Raw genomic sequence first — 26816 nt, 5'->3', positions numbered from 1 at the left:
GGGGGATGAAAGGGAATTAAAATGGTTGACACACAACTGGTCAACACTGCTGGATTGTTCCCTCTTCTGATACACTTATTTCAAAACATACAAGAAGTTGTTCCCTTTTGAAATAAACTTTCAGCATTGTTAGGGAAAGAAACGTTTCATGTCATTAAAAGATAGAGCACACAAAAATCCGTCCTTCCTTAGTCACAACATGCACACTGCCGAGGGCAAAGGCAACAAGGGTGCACCACAATGTATCAGCTCTCGCGCTGGGAAACACCTCCCCAGCTCCGGGCGGGCTGGACAGTGCTGACTTACCATCATATTCCGGGAAGTAGTCAACTAGGTGGGAATACATAATTTTCTCCTCTAGAAGATCTTTCTTGTTTAAGAACAGAATAACCGAGGAGTTCTGGAACCAGGGATATGTGATAATTGTCCTAAAGAGTGCTTTGCTTTCCTCCATTCGGTTCTGAAAAAAATCATCAGAAACACAGGCGTGAATTACTTGATTACTCAATCCGTGAACTGTGTTTATTTCGGAAGTCCAGCTTGTCTTCTGTATGCACCTGATTTTTGTAGCCTTGACCTGAGCCGTTCTAACTTTTATTAGGATTTACATGCAAATGGCTCAGGGCACATAAGGGCTGTTTTCATTTTGTAAACTCTCAGGTTGACAAGTAGAAGAGAATAATAATAAATCTGTTGAGATAACTCCTTCAACCTTAAGAGGAATCAGTTAAAAGCCTAGAGAATCATGTTGTAGCTGAGAAACTGACATAAATTTTAACCAAAGATTATCTGTTCATGACCAAATACTTACGATTTGAATTAAGAGTTAAATACTAGGTTTCATTTTTTGGGTTTCTTAAGCTGTGTTTAGTTTGGAGCATCAGAATTACCTCTATTTTTAAACAATGAAAACAAAGTTACTTCTTTGCCCAAAGTGCACCTATTTCTACAATTATTACTCTTTCATCTCTCTTCTCTCTACACACACATACCCACACACACCCACGTATACACATACACACCCACCCTGATAAGAAAACACGTAGAAAAATATTTTTAGATCATACATTTCCTATTATTTGGAGCACACTTTCTCCCTGTGTTTCACTATAATTTTCACACAGGATTGCAGAGATTATATGGAGACTACAGAATTACCCGGAGATACAAATGTAACATTTCTAACCTTCAGCATTTCTGAGAAGGTTTTCTTACCTGAAACTAGACTACCAAACCAACTTTGGTAACATAAAACCTCAATGGATTCTCAAAGAATTAGTCAGCTTGCTCTATAAAGAAGATCCTAATCAAGGCTACTCCTGAGTCAAATAGCTCCTCTAAAAAATGCACTCATCAGCCCAAAGTCAGAGAGCTTCATCCACACCTCCTTCTCAGTTCTTCCTCCCACGGCCACACCCACCTCTAAATAATTCCTACCCTAGGGTCACAAACAAAGGCAGCAGAGTTGGGAATCCCCCTTCCCTAAGAATATAAATGCTGTGGCGCATGGGCATGCTTCTTCCTAGACACACATACGACACTTTCCAAACCCGATGTATTTAGTTCCATGTGTTATGACTGAGTTCCAGGCAATGAAAAGCCTGCCTGTGACCGAGCACACCTCTGCTGCTCATAGGAGGTTCAAGGGTTTACGCTAGAACATCATGTTGCCCTGGTACCCTGGTTGGCTGGACCCGGTCAATCTAGGCCAAACGCACTCAGCACATCTCTACCCTGCTGTATAATCTTCAGTTCAGTTAAATAGCTAAATTGGTTTAATTAGTCCAAGACTTTTGTTGGGAACTCTGGAAGAGAGACGCGTGCTTTCCTTTAAGAATGTTAAAGAGGAGACATGTAGCTTCAGGAGCTGCTAGCAGCCATTTTGAAACAGGAAAAGAAACCAGGTCCTGTTCACCTAGTTTTAACTGCTTGGTCATGCACTGTAGGTGGGACTGTAAGTTGGTATAGGCACTACTAGAAACAGTATGGAGATTCCTCAAAAAGTCAAAAAAAAGAACTACCTTATGACCCAGCAATTGTACTTCTGGGTATTTAGCCAAAGAAATCCAAAACACTAATTTGGAAAGATATATTCTCCCTCATATTAACTGCAGTACTATTTACAATAGCCAAGATATGGAAGCAACTTAAGTGTCCATTGATAGACAAATGAATCAAGATGTGGTACATACATGTAATGGACTAGTACTCAGCCATAAAAAGAATAAAATTTTGCCACTTGAGGTAACATGAATGGATCTAGAGGGTATTATACTAAGTGAAATAAGTCAGACAGAGAAGGACAAATGCCATATGTTTTTCCTTATACATGAAATGTAAAAAACAAAACAGAAACTGACTCACAGATCCAGAGAAGATTTTGATGGTTGTCAGATGGGTGGAGGGTTTGTGGGATGGGTAAGAAAGGTGAAAGGGATAAGAAGTACAAATTGACAGTCATAAAAATAGTCATGGGAACATAAATTACAGCACAGAGAATACAGTCAATTATATTATTAATAACTATGCATGGTATCAGATGGGTACTAGACTTATCGGGGTGGTCACTTATAAGGCACATAAATGTCTAAGCACTATGTTGTATACCTGAAACTAAGATAATATTGTATGTCAACTGTAACTGAAAAACAAATTAAAACAAAAAATAAATGAAAAATTCCCATGCCTAAATTTGGTACATTTCTAGACTTTTTACTAATATCAGCCAATAAGTATTTTAGTTTTTAAGCTACTTTGATGCATATTTTTGTTTCTTAATATATTGAATACTTGTAGTGGATCTAGCTGGCTACATCTCCCTCCCAAATGAGCTCTCAAGTGAGGGCAATGCTGTCGGCTTGCAAATCACACTCAAGTCACACTCGGAGGGCTACACTCTCGCCCACCGTTGGGATAAGAAGTGTGAGTGCTACATCCAGCCAAGAGCAAAGTCCTGCGATGAAACTGGCCTCGCTGGCTTTGTTCTTTTCCCTGTCCCAACGAACGTGAGTGGAGGTTGTGACATGATGCTGTATGAGTTGGGTTTTTTCCCTCCACAGTGAGAATTCCTTATGCCTCCCCCCGCCACCCTCAATTGAGAATATTTACAAACTGACGTGCTCCACATCAAAGCCCCTGGACTAGATCTTAAATGGACTAAATGAGATTTTCACAATGCCTCATCTCACAAAGTAATGTGGTGTACAGAGCATGAAGCATAATCCACTTGGCTCAGTAGAAATTGCAATCTTGAGGGAACAGTGGGTCCCAGGAGACTTCATGGCGCTGGCTGTTCAGTCACTTTGCAGAGCACAGGGTTACGGGGACGGGCGGAGGGGAGAAAAGAGTAAGGTATGAGACACAGGCATAGCTGATGATGAAGGTTTTACTATCCTAAACAGAGGGCTCCCTGCTACCTGGGTAGGCCAGGCCTGTGCCTGAGGCCCCCGCAGGCTTCGGGTTTCCTGTCGCCACCCGCCACCCCTGCTACCACATCTTTTGGACTGAAAGCAAATGTCTCTCTCAATAAAGGGTGGCCATTCATTTGTCTACAATGCAGGTGAGGATGTTGGAAAAGAGGTAGCAGAGACTAGATGGTCCTTCCAGAAGTATGCCCTGCCTGGTCTGTGCCCCAACACAGAGAAGGGCATGGGAAGAGCAAAGTGGCCACAATACCTGAAGTCAGGCCATGAGCAAGTGGGCACAGTAGCCTGGCTGGTCTCCACTCAGTCACCTTGCCTGGAGCGAACGTGGCCACAGAAATGTCCATCTTAACGCAGAGTATACTTGCTGTGGACTGAATGTTACATGTTGCAGTCCTAACCCCCATTGTGATGGTATTAGGAGGCAGAGTCATTAGGAGGTGACTGGGATTATCATCCTACTAGGAACAACCTCAGAGAGCTCCCTTACCTGTCCTCCATGTGAGGAGGGAGAAAGAGACAGCCAACCACCTATGAACCAGGAAGTAGGCCTTCCCCAGACACCAAAACTGCCTGCACCTTGACATTGGGCTTCTCAGCCTCCAGAACTATAAGAAATAAACGTTTGTTGCTTATAACCCACCCAGTCTATGGTATTTTGATACAGCAGCCTAAATGAATCAAGGCAGTGCTGGTCAGATAACCCTCCTCCCATGGGCTGGAACCAGTGATCTGGGAAGCATTCACCCTGATCCCTGGCCTCTGGAGGACAGGCTACCCGCTCCCCACTGGGTAACCACAATGGCCTGCAGACTGACTTCCCCTGTCATCAGAAAAATCCTGTTCAAGCCACCCATGAAAGAGCTCACACCTCTAACTGATCATTGCTGTTTTCTATAATCCCCTACTAACACATGATTAATGCTGCCTACAGGGTGAAAGCCCAGATTCCTCAGCCTGGCACCACAGTGGAGCATGGCTGGACCCCAGCACACACCTTCAGTCTGAACCCCTATACAAGGGCTCTCACCTCCACGTAAACGGACTCAATGTTGTCACTGTCACACAAGCATGACTGAACTTTCTTGACCTGTGACCTGTAATGCTATCCTCACTGCTAACCCTTCAAGGCCCAGATCAACCTGACATCCTGAGAAACCCTTTCCTGGGCCCGTGCTGGGCTGGCTCCTTCCTCACCCCCAGCACACACTGTCCTAGCCCTTGTCTGCCCATCGTTCAGCACACACTGCAGGTTTGTTAGAAGCTGGGAATGACATGTTGGAGATGGTGTCTGTGTCCCGGAGGCCTAAAGAAGACAGAAGTGTCAATGTGTAATTCCAGTTCCACCTGACGGCCAACAAAAGAGTGGGGGTCACACAAGAAGGAAAGATTTGATTTAAATGTAATTTTGAGGTGAACCTTGATAAATGGAGAGATTACAAGGAGGGAAGGAGAAAAGCAAAGCAGAGGAGAATTGAAACACACCCAGTAAAGAGATCTGTGAAAATGCTGATTCGGTATGTCCTCACAGACATACTCGTTGAGACTGCCTCATGAATTACCTTATTAAAGGTTATTATCTTAAAACAGCGGTTCTCAACCTGTGGGTCACGACCCCGGCGGGAGTCGAACGACCAAAACACAGGGGTCGCCTAAAGCCATCGGAAATACATATTTATTATACAATACATTTTTAAATCGGAAAATACATTTATTATACAATACATTTTAAAATCGGAAAATACATATTTATTATACATTTTTAAATTGGAAAATACATATTTATTATACAATACATTTTTAAATAAAATATGTATTTCCAATGGTTTTAGGCGACCCCTGTGTTTTGGTCGTTCAACCCCTACCGGGGTCGCGACCCACAGGTTGAGAACAGCTGTCTTAAAAGATCAAGACTAGTTGACTTTTTTTTTTTTTCCATTTTTCTGAAGCTGGAAACAGGGAGAGACAGTCAGACAGACTCCCGCATGCGCCCGACCGGGATCCACCCGGCACGCCCACCAGGGGCGATGCTCTGCCCATCCTGGGCATCGCCATGTTGCGACCAGAGCCACTCTAGCGCCTGGGGCAGAGGCCACAGAGCCATCCCCAGCGCCCGGGCCATCTTTGCTCCAATGGAGCCTTGGCTGCGGGAGGGGAAGAGAGAGACAGAGAGGAAAGCACGGTGGAGGGGTGGAGAAGCAAATGTGCGCTTCTCCTGTGTGCCCTGGCCGGGAATCGAACCCGGGTCCTCCGCACGCTAGGCCGACGCTCTACCGCTGAGCCAACCGGCCAGGGCTAGTTGACTTTTTTATGTACTAACTCATGATCATGTAAAACTGAACTCAAAATGATCATTTGTTGTTTACCAAATTTGAATACTTTAAAAATTCATGCATCCTTAACATGGATGTTAGTGACTTAGGAACATATTTTCTTAGGTAATTATTTCATTTACATATGTCAACTGGGTAAATAAATGCAATGACCCAAAAGAAAAATTACTTCAAAGCCTTATGAAAATAAATTTGCAAGTCAAGGTCTTCTGCATATGGGTTTCCTCCCTCAATTATTTAGGAAAAAGCTTGGTGTATTTGACTTTGTATCTCCAACAGGATCACATTGTTATATGTCCTGTCTGGTGTCAACACTACCAGAATTCAAAACAAATTCTGTGCCAAGATCCTGTTGTTGGACGAAAGGGGGTGAACGGAGGGGTCAAAGCTGTGAACTAGAGACTCTGCTTTGAAACAAAGGTTCTGTCTTAAATACTCCGTGTGACCTTGCGCAAGTGACTGAAACTCAGTTTCCTTCTATCCCCAGGATACGGGAGGACAGAATGAAACAAAATGCACCAAAGGGCTTAGCTACGACCGCAATACACTGGCAATAACTTTCACTGGTGGCTACCATCAGAGATGACAAAATAGCTACATAAGAACCTCTTGGTTAGACAATGCACTTATCTCAAATCTCTGGCCAAACTATAAATCCAGTGCAATCTTCCTATTTACTGGAATTGTACACTGTTAACCTATTCATGATTTCAAGCCCAGACATATCTAATTTATGAAAATCTGGAAAATCATTTAGATTTTGCCAATTTTGTTCTTTTGATTTAATACCTGAATGTTTCTTCAAGTATCTTAAAAATCTCTAAAAATGTTCTAAACTCTCAACCCCAGAGCAAACCAAGAAAACAACTGATATAATATATAAATGAAGCTGTTGCAATGGGAAATAATTAAATATACTCCCTAGCCATCCCACTTGTGCTATCCAAATCAGACAACAGGGATGGAAATAATAAGGATACCAAACTCAGCTGGACAGGTATTATTTCCTCCATGATTTACTTAGTCTTTGCAAATTTTTGCAAGTGATTATTTGAGATCAAACTGGCATACTGTCTAGGCTTAAATAGAGCTCCTGAAGATTCTAATACTGTAATTCCTGCATATGAATCAATGTATTCTACCTGTATGGGATGTTTAGAGAAGCAAAGAGATAGAACATATTTGCCTTTATCTCCAGGCCTACAGTCTCTTGGCAGTGAGATGAGATCACAGAGCAGGCCCTTGTACAGTAAACTAGTGCACACCAGCGTGTGTGGTAGGAGGAGTGAGGAGGAAAAGAGGATGGCAGAGAAAGAGACTGGGGGAAGGGTCCAGGAGAGGCTGTCACACACCCTCAGACCGAGCAGAGTGGAGAGCCTCAACATGAGTGAGGAAATATGACAAATGGGTGACCCTCTGTGATGCGGAAGCCCACTGTCCTAGAAGTTAGAGAAGAAGGGACTACTTCCTTAAATACTTTCTAGTATTTTATTTTAGTCAAGTAATCAAGTAGCAACCTCCTTTCAAAGACTATTTTATAACACATTGATTTTTCTACTTAAGAATTACCCTATTCTACATATCCTACTAATTTTATGCTTATATGCAACTGAGTCAAAGTCTACCCTTATATACATGAACTTCTTTCTGCTCATAACACTCCTCAGGCCTTGAGTAGTCACACCATTGACTTTTCAATTTACTGGTCTTCCTCCATCTTTCCTGTGTTCCATTCACACCTGTTATTCTGTGTCATCATCTTGGGGCAGTTCCATTAGAGGCTCAAGAGAGATCAGCACCTTCTTGCTTTATGACATATCTTGTGGCTAAGAGCAACTGTCCACCCTGACTCTACTCGGGCCCTGCCTTTTAAATTGCCCCACTGCACTGCAAACTTAAATCCCATGAGCTGTCACTTTCATTGTAACTCCCCTCTTTCCACTAAATATCCAGACACTGGAGAATTTCCTTAAACTGGTATATCAGACATTTCTTCCAGCTTGAATTTCAAAAGGACCAGTTTCTCACATATTTCAAGCGTATCTAAGTGGATGGCTATAATTTGTTACCAGTGGAACTAACTGGAAAAGATGGATAAATTTTTATATAATGTAGATACAGATTTATACTCAGAGTTTAGAGAGAATAGTAACTTATTTAGCATTCTAGCCTATTGTAAGTTCCTCTGTCCCCAATCATGTGAAATATTTTAGCAACAGCCAACCAGGTGGCCAAGAACTGAGCCACCATCAAAAGAACCAGGAAAACGACAGATCTACAGAAGGTAGCTGATACACAAGTGGGTGGGCCCATCGGCACCATGTCAAGAGTTCAAAGACACAACTTGGCTGAATAAGCATGTTCCCATTGAATTGAGGTCATTGTATCAAAAGCTCATTCACTGAGGTCCACTTAGTATTTTTTTTTTGCTAGATTTAGCCAGAACTGAACATAAATTAATGTAAAATGAATGAAGAGGAAAATATAGATTATTTCTGGAGCCACAAGTGATCCTTCTTTTCCTGAGTGTCACTGGTAACAAACAGTCAACACTTAATGTACTTCATTTAATGACTTCAGGGAAAAAGGGCCCAAAACTCCACTTTCAACCCATTTGTCTGGAATTTGAAAAACAGTCAACAGAAGAAGTGGGGGAAGAGTTACTCTGATTTACAGTTACATGCAAACTCCTCCCAAACGGAATACTATTCATGGCCCCCATTTCCTCAGGACCTGACTTCTGAAATTTTGATCTGACCTGAATGCAGCAAAACAAACAAACAAAAAAAACAACAACAAAAAACAAGAAAACCCTCAACTCTATAGAGTAAATTTTAGCTGGCTTTCCCAAGCTGTACTTGTATTCATTTTCTATACATTTTTAGTATTTAAAATAAAGTTTAGTTATTCTTTCCATTATAAAATTAATACACTGTTTCCGTAAAGTCGTGCACTAATGACCGGTCACAAGAAAGCAACAAAAGAGGATAGAAATGTGAAATCTGCACCAAATAAAAGGAAAACTCTCCCAGTTTCATACCTATTCAGTGCAGTTTGAAGTGGGCTCACGCACAGATTTTTTAGGGCTCCTTAGGTAGCTATCCCATATCCCTCTACAGACTCGTCACTGACTGATGGCCTACCAGAACGGGGTTTCTCCACCAAACTGCCGGTTTCCTTCAACTGCTTATCCCACCGAGTAATGTTATTCCTATGTGGTAGCGCTTCATTATAAACGCGCCGATATTCACGTTGCACTTTGGTCACGGATTTGAATTTAGCGAGCCACAGAACACACTGAACTTTCCTCTGTACCATCCACATCTGGACTGGCATGGCCGTGGGCTGCTCTGCTGTATACATGGTATTATGTCATCATCTGCTCATGTGCACATGCTGCCACATCATCCTACAGAAACTGGGAGGGTTTTCCTTTTATTTGGTGCAGATTTCACATTTCTATCATCTTTTGTTGCTTTCCTGTGACTGGTCAAAAGTGCAACAGGACTTTACGGACACACTATATATGGTTATGAAAAGAAAATTTAAAAACAAAAAAAGAAAAGGAAGAAAAAAATTCCAATTAAATCTCCCACATAAAACTATTTTTTTTTGTTTGCTTTTATTTTCTTCCTGGTTTTGAACTATGTATAGATTTGGAGGTTATTGTATATCAGTGCTATCTAAAAGAACTTTCTAATGCTGAGGTTGCTGGTTTGAAACCCTGGGCTTGCCTGGTCAAAGCACATATGGGAGTTGATGCTTCCTGCTCCTGCCTCTCTTCTCTTCTCTCTTTCTCTCCCTCCTCTCTCTAAAATAAATTTTAAAAAAATAGTTTAAAACAATGAAAAAATTAAAGAACTTTGAGATAACAGAAAATCATTTTTTGTACCTATGCTGTCCAATTTAGTAGCTACATATGGCTACTGAATAACTGAATGTTGGTTAATGTACCCGAGAAATTATTTTTAATGTAAACAGTCACATGTGACCTGCAGTTATTATACTAGTGCAGTTTTAAAGGACTGTGATTATGTTGTATATAAAATTTTATCTTGTATTTTGCTCAACATGACATTCTAAGATTTTTCTTTTATAATCCATAAATATTTTGAATTGTTTCATTGTTATAGTGAGCTTAATTAAATCCCTATCATAAGAGGTATGTTTGTATTATTATAAACAGCACTATAATTTACAACTTTCTGTAGAAAGATTTTTGTAGTTAAATTTTTCTTTGTAATAGCATATCAAAGCACATTGCAAAATCTAAGGCTCTTGATAACAGACCATCGAATAGCTTTCTAGAGGGGTTGATGTAACATATGCAACCTTAGTCATGTGTGGGTTGGCACATTTTACAGTTCCCTTCCAAGAAGAGAGTTCTATCCTTTCAAAATATTTTCATATCCAATTACGAAACATGAGATGAAACATCAAATGACACACAGCATGAAGAAAAATGGTAACTCGCTGTCTTTGATTTTTTTAATATCAGTGAAGCTAAACATTTCACAATAGACATGCTAACCTGTTGTATTCTCTCTTTTTTTGTGAATTATCTGCTCATGACTTTGCCATTGCAAATTGTCTGCTCATGACTTTGCCAATGAAAATTGTCTGCACACATTTTTTTTGCTCTTGATGTTTAGTTATAGATTTGTGTGAACTCATTACACACTAAAGTTATTAACCATCATTTTAGTTTTTCTTTTTGTCAGATACTGAATTTTGGGTATTCAGAGAAGTTTTCTGGAACATGTTTGAAATTAAATTAAATAGCTTCAGTAGTTCCAACTTAGAACAGATCTACTTTATTATGAAAATCAAATTTCAGTTTCCCAGTGGGGAACTTTTCCTTAAAGCCACTTGGTTTTTGGTATTAGCCAGCATGGTGCACACAAGCCATTACTTAACCTAAAAAAGTATTTTGCAAATTGTATCAGAGCTGTTAGCAAAAAGCAAAGTATGTTTGAATGTCAGCTTTGTTTCGTTTGTCCACTTTCTTTTTAAAAAATTTTAAAAATAATTTTTCCATTGATTTGAGGGGAGGGGAGAGAGAGAAAGAGAAAAAGAGAGAAAGAGAGAGAAGAGTGTCAACTGATTGTTCCACTTAGTTGTTTCATTTAGTTGTACACTCATTGGTTGCTTCTCATATGTGCCCTGGCTGGGGATTGAACCCATGACCTTGGCACATAGAGATGACACTCTGTCCACAGAGCCACGAGGCCAAGGCCTTGGCTGTTCACTTTCTGATTGCACAGTTGATGAATAGTGACTTGGCCAAACTGCTAAAGACTGTGGATAAAAAAATCTAGAAATAGATTGTGGGGATCTAGAGGTAAGGATTAAAAAGAAAACAAACTTGATAGTACAGCTGAGTCTGGAAACCCTGCATAGCCTAAAAAGGTCTGTCTACACAAACCAATCACTTATACATCAGCACACTTCACTGAATCTGAGCAAATTCTTGGTGTGTCTTGCAAGGAAAGTCTAAGTCTGGGGAAAATAGGCATGGAATTAAAATAAAATAGCTAAGGCAATTCAGTGAAATATTTCTTTTATTGACTCAAAAAACAAGACTATACTTTCAGGGATCATTTCTATAGTTTGTTATTGCCTCAAAAAACTTTTTCAAATGGATGGGTCAGTTTGGCCCCAAAATTTGCCATTAATTCTTGGTTTACATGTGTCCAAAGAGATAAACTCAAAGGGCGTGTATGGATTGCCTTTTGAGGCTCAGTCCAGTGAGGCTCCACTTGACCTGACCTGACCATGATCACAGACACACCAAAGTTCTTGTCATTAACTCTTGGCACCTCTTTACTCTTCTCTTTTTAACTCTCCAAAGATTGCGGGCATTTGGCTAGAATTTCCACTGAGGAGGATCAGACAGTAGATAAAATTGGAGTGAGCAGAAAAATGGATATGACAAGAATATTAAGGAGGAGGTATAACCTGTTGACTTGAAAGTTTTCTCATAAAAAATCAGGAGTGAGTAAAAAAAAAAGTAGGTTTACAGCTATTTGTATGGAAAATAATAAATAATAACACAAGAATAAAAACTCTGTATTTTGTATACTAACAACTGTAAACCTACTTTTGTCAACCCCTGTGTGTAAAATATTCTAAAAATAAGTCCTTGTTAAATGAGTCAGGTGTTATTACATTATACTCCTAAGGCATTTTTACATTTTTTTTAAAGATTTTATTTATTCATTATAAAGAGGGGGGAGAGAGAGAGAGAGAGAAGGGGGGAGGAGCAGGAAGCATCAACTCCCATATGTGCCTTGACCAGGCAAGCCCAGGGTTTTGAACCGGCAACCTCAGCATTTCCAGGTTGACACTTTATCCACTGCGCCACCACAGGTCAGGCCATTTATATATATATATTTTTTCTTTTTTTAAAAAAATTCTGAAGCTGGAAACGGGGAGAGACAGTCAGACAGACTCCCGCATGGGCCCGACCGGGATCCATCCGGCACGCCCACCAGGGGCGATACTCTGCCCACCAGGGGGCGATGCTCTGCCCCTCCGGGGCGTCGCTCTGCCGCGACCAGAGCCACTCTAGCGCCTGGGGCAGAGGCCAAGGAGCCATCCCCAGCGCCCTGGCCATCTTTGCTCCAATGGAGCCTTGGCTGCGGGAGGGGAAGAGAGAGACAGAGAGGAAGGAGGGGGGGGTGGAAAAGCAAATGGGCGCTTCTATGTGCCCTGGCCGGGAATTGAACCCGGGTCCCCCGCACGCCAGGCTGACGCTCTACCGCTGAGCCAACCGGCCAGGGCCCATTTTTATATTTTTAAACAATGAATTGTCATTTAATAGATTTTTTTTCTTTTCAGTCTTATGTTCAAGAACAATATCTCATGAAACTTTTCAACTCTGAAGTATTTTTTTCCATGTTAATTTTTTTTAAGGGAGAGAGAGCAAGAGGGAGAGGGAAAGGGAGAAGGAAAGGGAGAGAAAAAGGGATACAGACAGGGACAGACAGGAAGGGAGAGAGATGAGAAGCATCAACTCATAGTTGCAGCACTTTAGTTTATTGATTGCTTTCTTGTAAGTGTCTTGACAGGGGGCTCTAGCTGAGTCAATAACCTCTTGCTCAAGCCAGTGACCTTTGGGCTCGAGCCAGCGACCATGTGGCCATGTCTATGATCCCATGCTCAAGCCAGCGACCCTTGCGCTCAAGCTGGTAAGCTCACACTCAAGCCGGCAACCTCGGGGTTTTAAACCTGAGTGTTGGGGTCAACTTTTGGCAAAAATTCTGTTGTGTTATCTGCAGTTTTCAGTGATTTATTTGACCCTTGTTCTATTACCAGTGGTTTTATTTTACAGTGCACACTAGAACAAAGTCCTAGCACCTTTTAAGAGCAATGTTTAGGCCTGACCTGTGGTGGCGCAGTGGATAAAGTGTCTACCTGGAAATGCTGAGGTCGCCGGTTCGAAACCCTGGGCTTGCCTGTTCTAGGTACATATGGGAGTTGATGTTTCCAGCTCCTCCCCCCTCCTCTCTCTCTCTCTGTCTCTCCCTCTCCTCTCTAAAATAAATAAATAAAAATTTTTTTAAAAAAAGAGCAATGTTTACTGTCGGCTTAAAAAAATCAGTATCCCTATCTTGAATGACTTATTGGTAGGTACAAAGAATTCACCTGCATATCTGAGGACTGATCCAAATGATCTCACCTTGGAAAACTCTTAGGTGCTGACACAGGCTTTGGACTAATAAGCTTTGAGAAACAATGGGCTTCCCCGGGCTGTTTTTAAACTCCAGCATTCTGTAGAACGTGTACATGACAGTAATTAATATGCAAAGTGCAAGGGCATTATAACACCTACAAAGAGACTAAGTATTATTTTTTCAACAAAAAAGTATTAACCACCCCAATGAAAAACCAAGAATTGGCTGTGAAGTGTTAAGATGGGAAGTTTCACTATTTGCTAGAGAAGAGTTTTCTCCTTCTCTTTGCTCTTTACTCTGATAAAAATCTGCCAGATGATTTTTAAATATTTCAAATAAAAATTTTTTTTTTTTATAAAACACTTGCAAAATAACATTACTAAATTGGGTAGTCAGACAAAAAAATTTTTTTAAGTATTAATGTTCCACTCAGTACAGAAAATTGTACTCTGGGCGTTATGCAGGAAATAAAAGATCTCTTCCGGAAGCTAATAACCAAGTGGGATCAGAGGTAAGTGGAACACAAACAAACAACTTTAAAGATAACTATGGAATTGGTGTGTGTACGTGGACAATTCAGGCATCATGACAAAAAGAGCAGAAAACATGGAAAGACTTGAAGGAAGACTCGGAAGATCAGCACAGGCGCCAACGCCAGTAACTCACAGGAACAGCCTGTGGCAGTCAGAGCCATGGGCCACTAGACTCGATCACGTTTTATCAGAGAGTAAGCAGAAGACAGTACAGAGCCTCGAAAGACTAAGTCCAATCGGAAGCCTCTGAGGTGAAGTAACTCTTCAAGTATCCAGACAATATGAATGTGTTGGAAAATTAATGAATTCACCAAATCAAATGTGCTAGAGATGAGAATATTTGCATAAAGATACAAGGAGAAGGGACCAGAACTAATCTACTGCTGAAATAGAACAGAGGAGGGAAATGGACATCGCAGATCTCAAAACTGACAGTGGCAGGGTGAGGCAGCCAACCGTTCACTCACTGAGGAGAGAGGTGTGTTGTGAGCCAGCGAATACTTAGTTTATGGCGGAGGTCCACTCTGGCTGATGGCCTTTTCTGATGGATTGGTAGCTGTGCCATATTTGTTAAATGTTTAGTGTGTTTCTAAGTTTTTGTAAATTATAAACTGTAAGTTTCATTCAACTTTAAGAAGAGCACGTGAAGTCCCCAGTCTGTCCTTTCCACCCCCACCCACATTTTCATCTTTAGAGGCAAGTAGAGGATTAAGGAGCTGCTGCTCCTTATCCAATGCTGGACTACCAGTGGAAGCTCAGACATTGAAAGAGGAAGGACTTTTGGGTGACAGTGACCATGTGCTCTCAATGGCTGTGATAATAGAAAAGGAGCACAAGTCTTACATATATTCCTGCTGGTTTTTGGAACGTGATTTAGTAACAACTAAGATCAGAGCAGAAGATGAAAATCACATTCACATAGAGTCTACTGTTAAACGTGTTTTTGAATGTATCCCCGATGGCCTCAAGACCGTCTTGCCATGCCGTATGTCCATCACAATCTGCCATCCCCCAGCAGTAGAAAAGGTTATGGTTCTTTTAGCAAGCACCAGATGAAGCGTAGGTTAGGGTCTGCAGGTGAACAAAGACTAAGTGTCACTGCAGTATCACACCAGGCTCCACTCCGTACTGTGAGCTGCTCACACTAGGTGAGGCGTGTAGGAACTGAGACCAAATGATGGAACAACTGGTTCCTTTTCTCCATCTCACGTTTTACTACATACTTTCAAGGCTCTGTATAACTTATTTTTTTTCTCTCTCTCTTCTTCCTTTTCCCTTCTGAGGTGCTGAACATTTATAACTACATTTTCATAAATCCACTTTTGATGTGACTCTACTATGTAACTCCACAGCATGTGTCTTTAAAAGTGACACTGACCCTAAAACATTGAGACACTCTCAAAGATAAGATTTGGAGATTTGGACCACTTAGCGGATGTACTCTGATGATGGTGAAAAGAAACTTCCAAAACCATTATTGATGCAAAGGAAACATCCTCTGACCTAAACTTTTGAAAGGACAAAATGGGGGCTGGGGAGGAACTATGAATAAAATCATATAATCAAACATACTTAGGTAATGTAAAGACTTGAAAGAATTACCACCAGGTTCTAGGCTTAGTGGGTGCTCAAAAATTGTTACGTACTATAAATGAAGGTTAAAAACTGGTAATAACTCAAACCCTTAAAAATGCCAAGAACATCTTGGATTTAACAGAAATTTTCAGAAACTTCCAAGAAAAGCATATTTACTCTATTAGATTCCGTGTGACTCCCAAAAAGATGAAACAATAAAACCTCATGAGTAAACTGGAAACAACTCCAACCACAGGTGTGGAAGAATTTCTGCCATATATGAGATATTTACACTGACCCAGAATGGCTGTTGAAAGCCATTAAACACCTTTCCATAATTCAGTCAGGCTGAGATTTGTGTGTGTAAATGTAGGTCACAGACACACTCGTGTGACAGTCTTTCACTCAGAAAACAGAGGACTGGCGGTATGAAATGGTCCTTGGAATGGCTGAGGAAGAGCATAGTAAAGGTCTAGTTCCATAACTCATGGCTGTACAGGAAGCAGGTCTGATGACAGGAACAGCTGGGTTAGGCCATCTTTATACTCTCCTAAACCTGGACTCTTAACCGAGGGAACTGCCTGGACAGGAGGCAGGGAAAAGAAAGCTGTTTAGTGCTTTACTACCACAAAATAAACAGGAATTCCAAACCTTTGAAGAAAATGTCTAGCATGAAAACAAAAAAACCTAAGAAAACAAATCAGAGGAAAGAGATGAATATAGAAAACTGAGAATACTTTGAAAGAAATAAAAAGGTCCTGGCTGGTGGCTCAGTGGATAGAGAATTGGCACAGCATATGAATATCCTGGGTTCGATTCCCAGTCAGGAAACACAAAAGTGACCATCTGCTTCTCCCTCTCTCCCTCTCTCTTCCCATTGTCTCCCTCTTCCCCTCCTGCAGCCAGTGGTTCAATTGTTTCGAATGTGGTACGAGGGGGAGGGGGCACTGAGGATAGCTTGGTTGGTCTGAGGACATCAGCCTCAGGTACTAAAAATAGCTCAGTACTCAAGCACTGGCCCCAGATTGGGTTGCTGGGTTGATCCTGGTCAGGGTACATGCAGGAGTCTGTCTCACTATCTCCCCTCCTCTCACCTAAAAGTAAATTAATAAAGAAATAAATGAAAAGAAAAAAAACTGTCCTCAAAAGATATCCTTGAAAAAAACCAGGATACTGACATAAAAAGGGACTATCAGAAGAATAAAAAGAGCCCTTAGATTAAAAAAAAGAAAAGAAAAAAATCTATAAAAGCCAAAAAAAAAAAAAAAAAACAGTTGAAAGTTAACTTTAAGAAATTTCTTGGGTAGCCTGGTGATGCAATAGATATTGTTGGACTGTGATGCTGATGACTCAGGTTTGAAACCCCAAGGTCATTGGCTTGAGTGTGGGTTCACCAGCTTGAGAGTGGGATCATAGACATGAACCTCATGGTTGCTGGCTTGAGCCCAAAGGTTACTGGCTCAGCTGGAGCCCCCTGATCAAGGCATATATGAGACAACAATCAGTGAACAACTAAGGTGCTGCAACCATGAGTTGATGTTTCTTATCTCTTTCCCTTCTTGTCTGTCTGCTCCAACTGTCCCTTTCTCTCTCGCTAAAATAAAAAAGGGAAGGAAGGCAGGCAGGCAGGCAGGCAGGAAGGAAGGAAGGAAGGAAGGAAGGAAGGAAGGAAGGAAGGAAGGAAGGGAGAAAAAAGAAAGAAAAAAGAGAAAGAAAGAAAAAAAGTTTCTCCAGTAGCAAGAAGAAATAAAAAATCATTGAAAAAAAAAAGAAAAAAGTAATCAAGGTAGCCTTCCCCACCAAAAGAAGTTATAGCAAGAGAAAATGGAGAGGAGAAAAATTTCAAAGGAATACAAAATTAAAACTTCTTATAATTAAATCCCTAGCTTAAATGGCTCTGGAAAGGGTAGGAGAAAAAAAATCTACATCAAACAGATTCTCTATTAAATTCGAGTAAATCCAAAATAAACAAAAGTTTCTAACAGAAAATAGGGTCACAGATGAAGAATAAAGAAGCAGAAGAACCAAGATTTTTGAAAGAGAACATTGGCAGAAATGGAATAACACTTTCAGAATTATTTATATCTGAGGATTCTATACCCAGCCAAAATATCAGTTAAGTTTGAGGGCAGAATATGGACATTTTTAGACATAAGTGAAAATTTAAAACTCTTTCTCCTTTGATTCCTTACTCAGAAAGCTACAGGAGGATATGTCTCAGAAAAACCAAAAAATAAACCAAGAACTAAGACAACACTGGATCCAGAAACATGGAATTTAATACAGGAAAAACTTAACTCCCAGGATAATGGTGAAACAAAATCCCAGCATAACTAATGTATAAGATGCAAAAGATTAGAAAAGACAAAGGATTCTAGAAGGAGGATCTCCAATAAAGAAGACAAAGGAATTGATATATTATCTGCAACATTGTGTTTTGAAAGATTTCAGATCTGTTGATGGATTAGAGAAGAATCAGCAACACACACGTTTGCTTGTGACAATTATTAACTACAGAAAAAAGTTGACCGAAACAATGACTGAAATAATAATTTACTGTTTAATCAATGGACAACATTTATACTGCCTTATAGTGTAAAAACTGAATTACAGGGCCCTGGCTGGTTGGCTCAGCGGTAGAGCGTCGGCCTAGCATGCGGAGGACTGGGTTCGATTCCCGGCCAGAGCACACAGGAGAAGCGCCCATTTGCTTTTCCACCCCTCCGCCGCGCCTTCCTCTCTGTCTCTCTCTTCCCCTCCCGCAGCCAAGGCTCCATGGAGCAAAGATGGCCTGGGCGCTGGGGATGGCTCCTTGGCCTCTGCCCCAGGTGCTAGAGTGGCTCTGGTCGCAACATGGCAACGCCCAGGATGGGCAGAGCATCGCCCCATGGTGGGCGTGCCAGGTGGATCCCGGTCGGGCGCATGCGGGAGTCTGTCTGACTGTCTCTCCCTGTTTCCAGCTTCAGAAAAATGCAAAAATAAATAAATAAATAAATAAATAAATAAATAAATAAATAACTGAATTACAGAAAAAACTGTGATATAACTATCTTGAAAGAACAAGGGAAGAAGAAATGGGTGACAATATAAAAACACCATGATCTTTATCCACCATAAGGACAAGACACTTGACAAATCAAAAAATAGCATGATAAACATGTTTATAGACATAAAGAAAATAATAGAAACCAGAGATAAGAGTCGTGGGTAGTGTCTCTGATAACCAGCATCATGGAGGGGTGGCAGTTGAGGGAGTGCCATTTTAAAAAGTGTGTAGCTTTTATTCATCTTTATATTCCATTATTTGATTTAAAAGTACAAATTTTTCTACTTAAAAAAAGATTAGTTCCTCATGGGCAAAAATAAAGTTCTAGGAAGACACACACAAAATTGCTGGCAGTAGGTACCCACATTTGGGAATGGGAGAGAAAGAGCAAGAGTATGAAGGAATTTTTACTCTCTTCTATGCAGCCTTCTTTAGATTTATAGTTTTTAATAATGAATATGTATTTTCTTGGTCATCAAAATGATAAAACTAATATATTTTAAGAAACTAACAATGTATTTATTTTATATCAAAAATTATAAAAATCAAAAGGCAAGGCATTCCAGGAAAAGACAAGCCTACTACTGGGAGCGATACATGGTGCAGGGCTGACAAATGTCACATAGAAAACCTAACTCTTACTTTGTTCCCGACTCTGTCAAGGAGACTGTTCATAGTGAAAAAGTTAAAGAGAAGATCAATAAGAAGAAAATAAGATTGGTAAGGAGATTATAAGAAGCCACCCTAATTGCTCTCTAAATGATATCAAGGCATTCTAAGTCAACACATCAATCTAACTTTAATTATTACCATTTTGTGAACATTTAGTTATTACCATTTTTGTCTATCTGATTAACAAAGCCAGCAGGAAATGGGTCCAAAGATCCTGAATATTAATGGGAAACGGGAACAGAATGGGATGGTGCATGGAAGAAGTCTGTCCACACTGTATTTGGAAAAACTTAAGGTATTCTAAGGACGACCTGAACCTATCTAATAGCACCTCACAGACAAAAGCAAGAGTAGGTAAGAAGGCATTAGGGATCAATGTTGCTAAATCTAGGATGTGTCCAAAGCTTGTAATACCTGCATGGGAACTTAATTCTTGAGCATCTGCTCTGTGCTAGGTGGAGGATGTGTCAGTTCAAATAATTCATGCAACTTGTGAGATAAAGTATTCATGTCTCCTACTGTACAGATCAGGCATGGCCAACATACGGCCTGCAGGCCGCATCCAGCCCGCGTAATGAGTTTATGCGGCCTGCAATTAAATTTTTAATATTCTCCGCTACTTTAAAATCTCAGCTACTCAGAAGCGGAAGCATCTTTGATTATTGGAAATCAAGATATTTAAGAAGATAGTGATACGTGGAAAAGAATTCCGCGTGTGACTAATCTAGGATTAACTTCCAATAATTGGTTGAATGGATTCGCTATACTTCTTTATTTTTTAAAAAAAAATCATTTATAAAGATTTACAACCTTTTTTTTTTTTTTTGTATTTTTCTGAAGCTAGAAACGGGGAGAGACAGTCAGACTCCCGCATGCGCCCGACCGGGATCCACCCAGCACGCCCACCAGGGGTGACGCTCTGCCCACCAGGGGCGATGCTCTGCCCCTCCGGGCGTCACTCTGCCACCACCAGAGCCACTCTAGCGCCTGGGGCAGAGGCCAAGCAGCCATCCCCAGCGCCCGGGCCATCCTTGCTCCAATGGAGCCTTGGCTGCGGGAGGGGAAGGGAGAGACAGAGAGGAAGGAGAGGGGGAGGGGTGGAGAAGCAGATGGGCGCTTCTCCTGTGTGCCCTGGCCGGGAATTGAACCCGGGACTTCTGCACGCCAGGCCAACGCTCTACCACTGAGCCAACCGGCCAGGGCCAAGATTTACAACTTTTGTACTTGTCTATACTAGATATGAATTGTTTGACATTTAGCAGCGATGTGAAACCCACATTCTTTTAGGCAGAGTTTGCCAGTACGCACCCAAGGTCAAACAGTTCATTATTTTTGTGGTCAAGCATGCTGAATCAAGTGGCATTGTACAATAGCATAGACAATAGCTGCAGTTGATAACTGAAAACGTGTCCAGACTGTTTGTAAAACAAAATAATTGTTTTATTTGAGATATAACTCCTTCAAGCTCATTCTCTTAAATATTGTTTCGACTGATTGCAATACAGTTTGGATATTTATACGGTATGTAATTATATTTTTTATTAAAAAATATTTTTATTAAAATAATATTGTATATTAAATTTTTTTTCGCTCACATGTATTCATAAACAAATTATATAATAAAATTTTCTTTTTTTTAATTAATTTTTTTAATTTATTCATTTTAGAGAGGGGGGGGAGAGAGAGGGAGAGAGAGAGAGAGAGAGAGAGAGAAAGGGGGAGGAGCAGGAAGCATCAACTCCCATATGTGCCTTGACCAGGCAAGCCAGGGTTTTGAACCGGCAACCTCAGTGTTTCCAGGTTGATGCTTTATCCACTGCGCCACCACAGGTCAGGCCAAAATTTTCTTTACTTAAACAAATCCTTTTTGTATTTAACATTTTTTAATTTTAATATTTCATCTGGCCTGTGAAAAAAGTTTTCTTTCTAATCTGGCCTGGGGGCAAAAACTGTTGGCCACGCCTGGTATAGATGATGAGCGTTGTGGTTTAATTTTGAATTGCCCGGTCTAAAAAGTCCATGGTTTTTTCTACTAAGCTATTAGATGATATCAATTGGTGAACAATTAAAAAAAATATTCTCATTCAGAAAAAGCAACACATTTAAGACGCTGGTGAACATCCTCACGCTCATTTCAGCAGGACAACGTGGGTGATCAGGAGAGCTTAGTTCTGACCCTCGTCCCCACAACCACTTCTGGAGAAGTCTTTTCACCTCTCCAGGCTTCAGTTTCCTAATCCAGAGATGAAATAAAACCCAGCAGAACAAACTAATAAGATAAATATTTTCAGCTATTACTTTTAAATGGATTACTTCAACAGTCACCTTTCTCTTTAAAATCTATATCTCATTGCACTTCAAACAATATCTTTTTAAAAAAAAAATCAAAAGCTGTCATTTCAAGGTACTAAAGAACTAAAACTTAGGCAATAAAAGGATACAAATGACTGAGGTTCTCCTAAAATACTCTGGAAAGATCAAAGGATTCACTATCGTCCTGGAAAATGGAAAGAGCTGTTCCTTAGTACTCACCCCCAGATCCTCCCAATAACTTTGAAAGACAAGCATAAAGCTCTGTAGAGCCTGATGCCTTAAGTAGGCACTACAGTAAAGGTGGGGCATTAATTGCTTCCCATTAAGCACTATGGAGGGATCAGTTTCAAACAACAGCCCGGCCCAGTAGGCTAAGTAGTAAAATCCATCACTCCAGGGCTGGGCTTCTTTGAAAGTTCTGTGTAATAGGAAAACTTAACCCTTCTCTGCTGAAATTTCATAGTTCAAGAAATGTCAACTGCTCTTGTCAAAACATATGGGAATCAATAGCACAGCATGCAGATGACATTTTTTTTTTTTTTACCACCTCACACCAGGCAGAATGGCGCTCATTAACAAAACAACACAGAATAAGTGCTGGCGAGGATGTGGTGAAAAGGAACCCTCCTGCACTGCTGGTGGGAATGCAGACTGGTGCAGCCACTATGGAAAACAGTGTGAAGATTCCTCAAAAAATTAAAAATGGAACTGTCTTTTGACCCAGTTATCCCACTTTTAGGAATATATCCTAAGAACACCATATCACTGATTCAAAATAAGATATGCACCCCATGATATGGCAGCATTGTTCACAATAGCTAAGATCTGGAAACAGCCCAAGTGTCCATCAGTGGACGAGTGGATTAAAAAGCAGTGGTACATATACACAGTGGAATACTACGTGGCCATGAGGGAGAAGGAAATCTTACCTTTTGCAACAACATGGATGGACCTGGAAACTATTATGTTAAGTGAAATAAGCAGGCAGAGAAAGAAAAATATCATATGACCTCACTCATTTGAGGAATCTAATGAACAATGGGAACTGAGGAACAGAATAGAGGCAGAGGTGGGATCAAAGGGACCAGAGGGAAAGTGGACAGAGGGGAAGGGGATGAGAGGATGGGATCAGAGAAGGGAAAGAGATTAGTGAAATTATATATATATATATATATATTACAACAGTGTTACAGAGAGCAGGACAGCAAATCCTGGGGGGAAGGCATTGGGGAGAGAGGGCAAGGGAGGTTTCGAGGGGAACATGGAGGTGGGGGGAGATATATTCAATAGGACACTTGAATCTATGTAAACACAATAAATTAAAATCACTAAAAATTAAAATAAAATAAAGCAATAAAAAACATATGGGAATAAGTAGCACAACACGCATATGACAAAATTTTTTTGTTATTTTTAAAATTTAGACAAATTTAACAGGGTGATATTGGTCAACCAGAGTACACAGATTTTGAGAAAACATCTCCACATCATTTAGGCAGTCGATTATGCTGTATACCCATCACCCAAAGTCAAATCATCTTCTGTCACCCTCTATTTTGTTTCTCTTTGCATATGACAAAATTTTAGTAGGATACAAAGTAAATATAAAAGACAAGTATTAATATGTGGATATTGATTGGTTCACTGGTGTGCGAGTCAAGTGTACCATGTGGCCCAGAACCACCCCTGAGGCAGTTCTAGGTGCTCTATTAGAACTTCTGTTGTTACAGTCAGATTCTACCAGGGTGAAAAGGCTGTGCACAGGGATGGGGGAGTCAGGTGCAAGCAGGTTAGGAGAAAGCATGAGAGGAGGGTGTGTTTCCTGCTTGGACCCTGCCTTCTGAACTTCCACTGGTTGGGCTGTATCCACTTCCTAGCCTCTCTATCTCTGTGTTCTCAGCCTCATTTGGAAAGGACATGGGGTTCCGCATTTTCCACTCTGTCCCCAGGCTTTCAGTATTGTCCCTGGCTGTGACATTTTCTCCTTCCTAGTTGCCCCAGTCAGAACATGAGACTGGCATCAGACCCTTATGGGGAACGAGGCTCCCCTGTATAGGAACAATGAGCTGATGCCAACTAGACCTTCATGAAGTAAGTGCACTGGGCATTCACTCCAATGTACCCCTTGTTAAAACTCTCTTAACCAGGTAACAGAACATTTTCAAGGAAAACAGGCAGAAAGCTTTACATATATGTTAGTAAATCCTTTTCCTCTTTCCTTGTCTCTTTGTCTAGATTTCTCAGGAATGTGTATATATGGGATAAGCTTCTGATAAGAACTAAGGCACTTTAGATGCATTCACTTCCATAAATATGTTAAGTGAAGACGATTGTTCTCTAGTCACTAATACTAGGACTTGGATGGGTCTTCTACGCCAACAGCTGTTCTTGTAATTCCACTTACTGTATACACATTTGGGAGAAATAAACTGGCATTTCCTTTTAAAAAAATGTTTCTCAACTTCCAGTCATGGCCCTGGCCGGTTGGCTCAATGGAGAGTGTCGGCATGCTGGGTTCAATCCCCAGTCAGGGCACACAGGAGAAACAACCTTCTGCTTCTCTTCTCCACTCTCTCCCCCTTTTGCAGCCAAAGTTTCTACTGGTTTGAGCATCGGGCCGGGTGCTGAGGATAGCTTGGTTGGTCCAAGCATTGGCCCCAGACAGAGGCTACTGGATGGATCCTGGTTGGAGTGCATGTGGGAGTCCATCTCTCTTATCTCCTCTCCTCCCATTTAAAAATAAACCCCTTGACCAGGCGGTGGCGCAGTGGATAGAGCGTCGGACTGGGATGCGGAAAAATAAACCACCAATCACTACCACAGTATGAAATATACTTCACAAAGCAGTTCAGTAAGACACACATATAAACACAAAGCTAAAACTAAAGTTTTGTGAAACAATAGTTTTCCTTTAACATGCAATGTATGTACTCTATTCTACTCAGTTGCACTTTATCCTCCCTGTGCTATTCCAGCCACTTTTATTTTAAATATAAGTGCGGAATAAGACCCACTAAATTCATTTTTTACCCAGTAATGGCTCTGGAGTGCTGAAGAAAAGTATGGTGGATATTCTGTATTTATTCATCAAGTTAGAAAGTCTTCTCTTCCATCATGCTATGATCACAAATATTTTGCAAGATTGGGCCAAAAAGCCTCAATGGCCAAATGAATACAGTTTTGCAATTTTGTGGCAGAAACCCTGACTGGCAAAATAATATCAGTCACATCTAGTACATCCTTAAAAATATTATCTCCATTGAAAATCAGCTGCAAAATTTCCTTTTATAAATGCCAAATCATACAATTCTTTTCCATCAATATGAAGGGATTCCTAATGTACGAACTAACAACTTCAATTATATTGACCTTTGTATTTGTTATAGAATTATTAAGAACAGATGTTTTGGACACTCAATCTTTGGTCACTTAGGTTTATTTAAATGTAAAATATGCAAAACAAGGAAGCGGCAAACAATCCTGCCTCTCCCCAGCACTGTTACTCATAATGCAGTTTTACTTAATTAGTAAATACAGATGGGGCCATAACAAGAATATTTTAAATGTAAAGAGGTTTTTATGATAATATAAGCCAGTCAGTAGTTATCAGGCTGTTGTGATTACATAATTTAGAAAAACAGATCATCGATCATCTGAGTCGGTCATTTCCAAGATGGCACACGGAGGCTGCCCCCGTGTCCTCTCTTCTCCAGCTAAAGGGAGCATTCAACCTTCTCTGAAAATGTGTATGTTCTTTGGCTTTAATGACTTTATTTCTACTCTTCTCTTCGATTGGAATACCCTTCATCCTTACCATTCTCTTTTGAAAAAAATGCCTATTTTGAGTCTCAGCTGAAAAACCAACTCTTGTGAAGCCTCCCCGGTCATCAAACTGGAAAAAATTTTCTGAAATTACACAGGGTTTGTTGACCTAACCTGTGGTATTAACCCCCTTGACTTTTTGTTACAATTATTCATGTAAATGTCCTATCAGCCCTGACAGACTGGGAGCAGCTTGAAGGTGAAGACTGTGTCTGACTACTTCTACACTTTCCCAACACTCAAACGTAAGCTGTCGTGGCGGGGACTGGGTGAGGAGACATTTTGAACAGGGATGAAAAATGTCATATATCTAAAGCTGTGGAGAAACATGTATTTAATGCTACTCTAAAGTGATTTAAATACGGATTCAAGAGTCTAATAAAGGGAGAATCAATGATGCTTTGTCTTTCCAAACTTTCCCCTTTTAAAACATTCCTTTACACATCTGCTCCCCTTTAATGGTTTAAATAGCATGTATCATGTGTAGTCACTGGAATCCCATCTAGCAATTAAAGGTGATTAAGGGAGCTATTAGGCATCTGCTTTCAATATTATTCCAGGCATGGGAATCAGTAATATCCTACCTTTTCCCCCAAGCCTCGACTACTTAACACCTTGATTTTGGAAGAGCTAGTTCAGCTTTCTTTGTAGTCTTGCCTTGCTAGGTCTGCAATAATTCCACATGATCTGTGAAGGTATTGCCAAAAGAAAAGGAGCATTCTAGAGTGGCCTGAGTGGCTTCCCAGATTGAATATGCAAGCCCGATCATCTCGGACTGAGAACTGACTCCAGGGAAGCCTGGCACGTAACCAGAAACATGGGGAAACAGGTATTGCAATCTTCACTTAAGCAACTTATATGCACTTTGTTATTGTCGAGTGTGTTTCATAAAGCCCCATAAAGAAACAATATGAGTAAGTGTGGTTAGCCTAGAAGTAGGTAGAAATTTGATAATGGGGGCTGGGTGGGTCGGGAACAGAGGGTCAATAGAACAGTGACCTCACTCAAAGCAATGCTGCCACCCTGTGGATACCAAGGGTCTGAACCTGTATCTGAGTAAACAGCTCTCACTTCTCAGTAATAAACAAGGAAGACCTTTCACTTCCTGTAATTTCAATTTGATGGCTGTTGCCAGGACAACTAGGAAATGAGGCAAGGAACAGAGAGACCTCCAAAAGAAAAAGGAAAAAAAAATCTAGGACACCGAAGTGAATTTATTTTATTAATATTAATTCTAACAAGAATAGGGGCCCTGCCAAGGGTAATGCAAAAATGAATTTGAAATGAGGCGCCGCTGTCCTGAAATATGACGGTCGGCAGCCCAGGTCCAGGTGAGAGACATATCAAAGGACCTTGTAAACACTTTCCTGGTATAGATGACGAAAGAACTTTCTCGAGCTCTTCTCAGGCACACAGTGGGAAGA

The 26816-nt window shown here is 40.7% G+C and overlaps 1 protein-coding gene across 1 annotated transcript in view; it reads right to left on the bottom strand.

Annotated features, from left to right (window-relative positions):
• Nucleotides 1–26816, bottom strand: part of LOC136324327 (guanine nucleotide-binding protein G(q) subunit alpha) — a 314246-nt gene that overhangs the window by 10462 nt on the left and 276968 nt on the right. Inside the window, exon 6 of the mRNA XM_066257045.1 lies at nt 307–460. Coding sequence (XP_066113142.1) covers nt 307–460 — 154 coding nt within the window. The remainder of the gene's footprint in view (nt 1–306; nt 461–26816) is intronic.

Source organism: Saccopteryx bilineata, chromosome 2 (assembly GCF_036850765.1).
Source record: "Saccopteryx bilineata isolate mSacBil1 chromosome 2, mSacBil1_pri_phased_curated, whole genome shotgun sequence".
Lineage (NCBI taxonomy): Eukaryota > Metazoa > Chordata > Mammalia > Chiroptera > Emballonuridae > Saccopteryx > Saccopteryx bilineata.
Note: the sequence above shows the minus strand (reverse complement) of the source record. Positions and strands in the feature narration are given on the sequence as shown.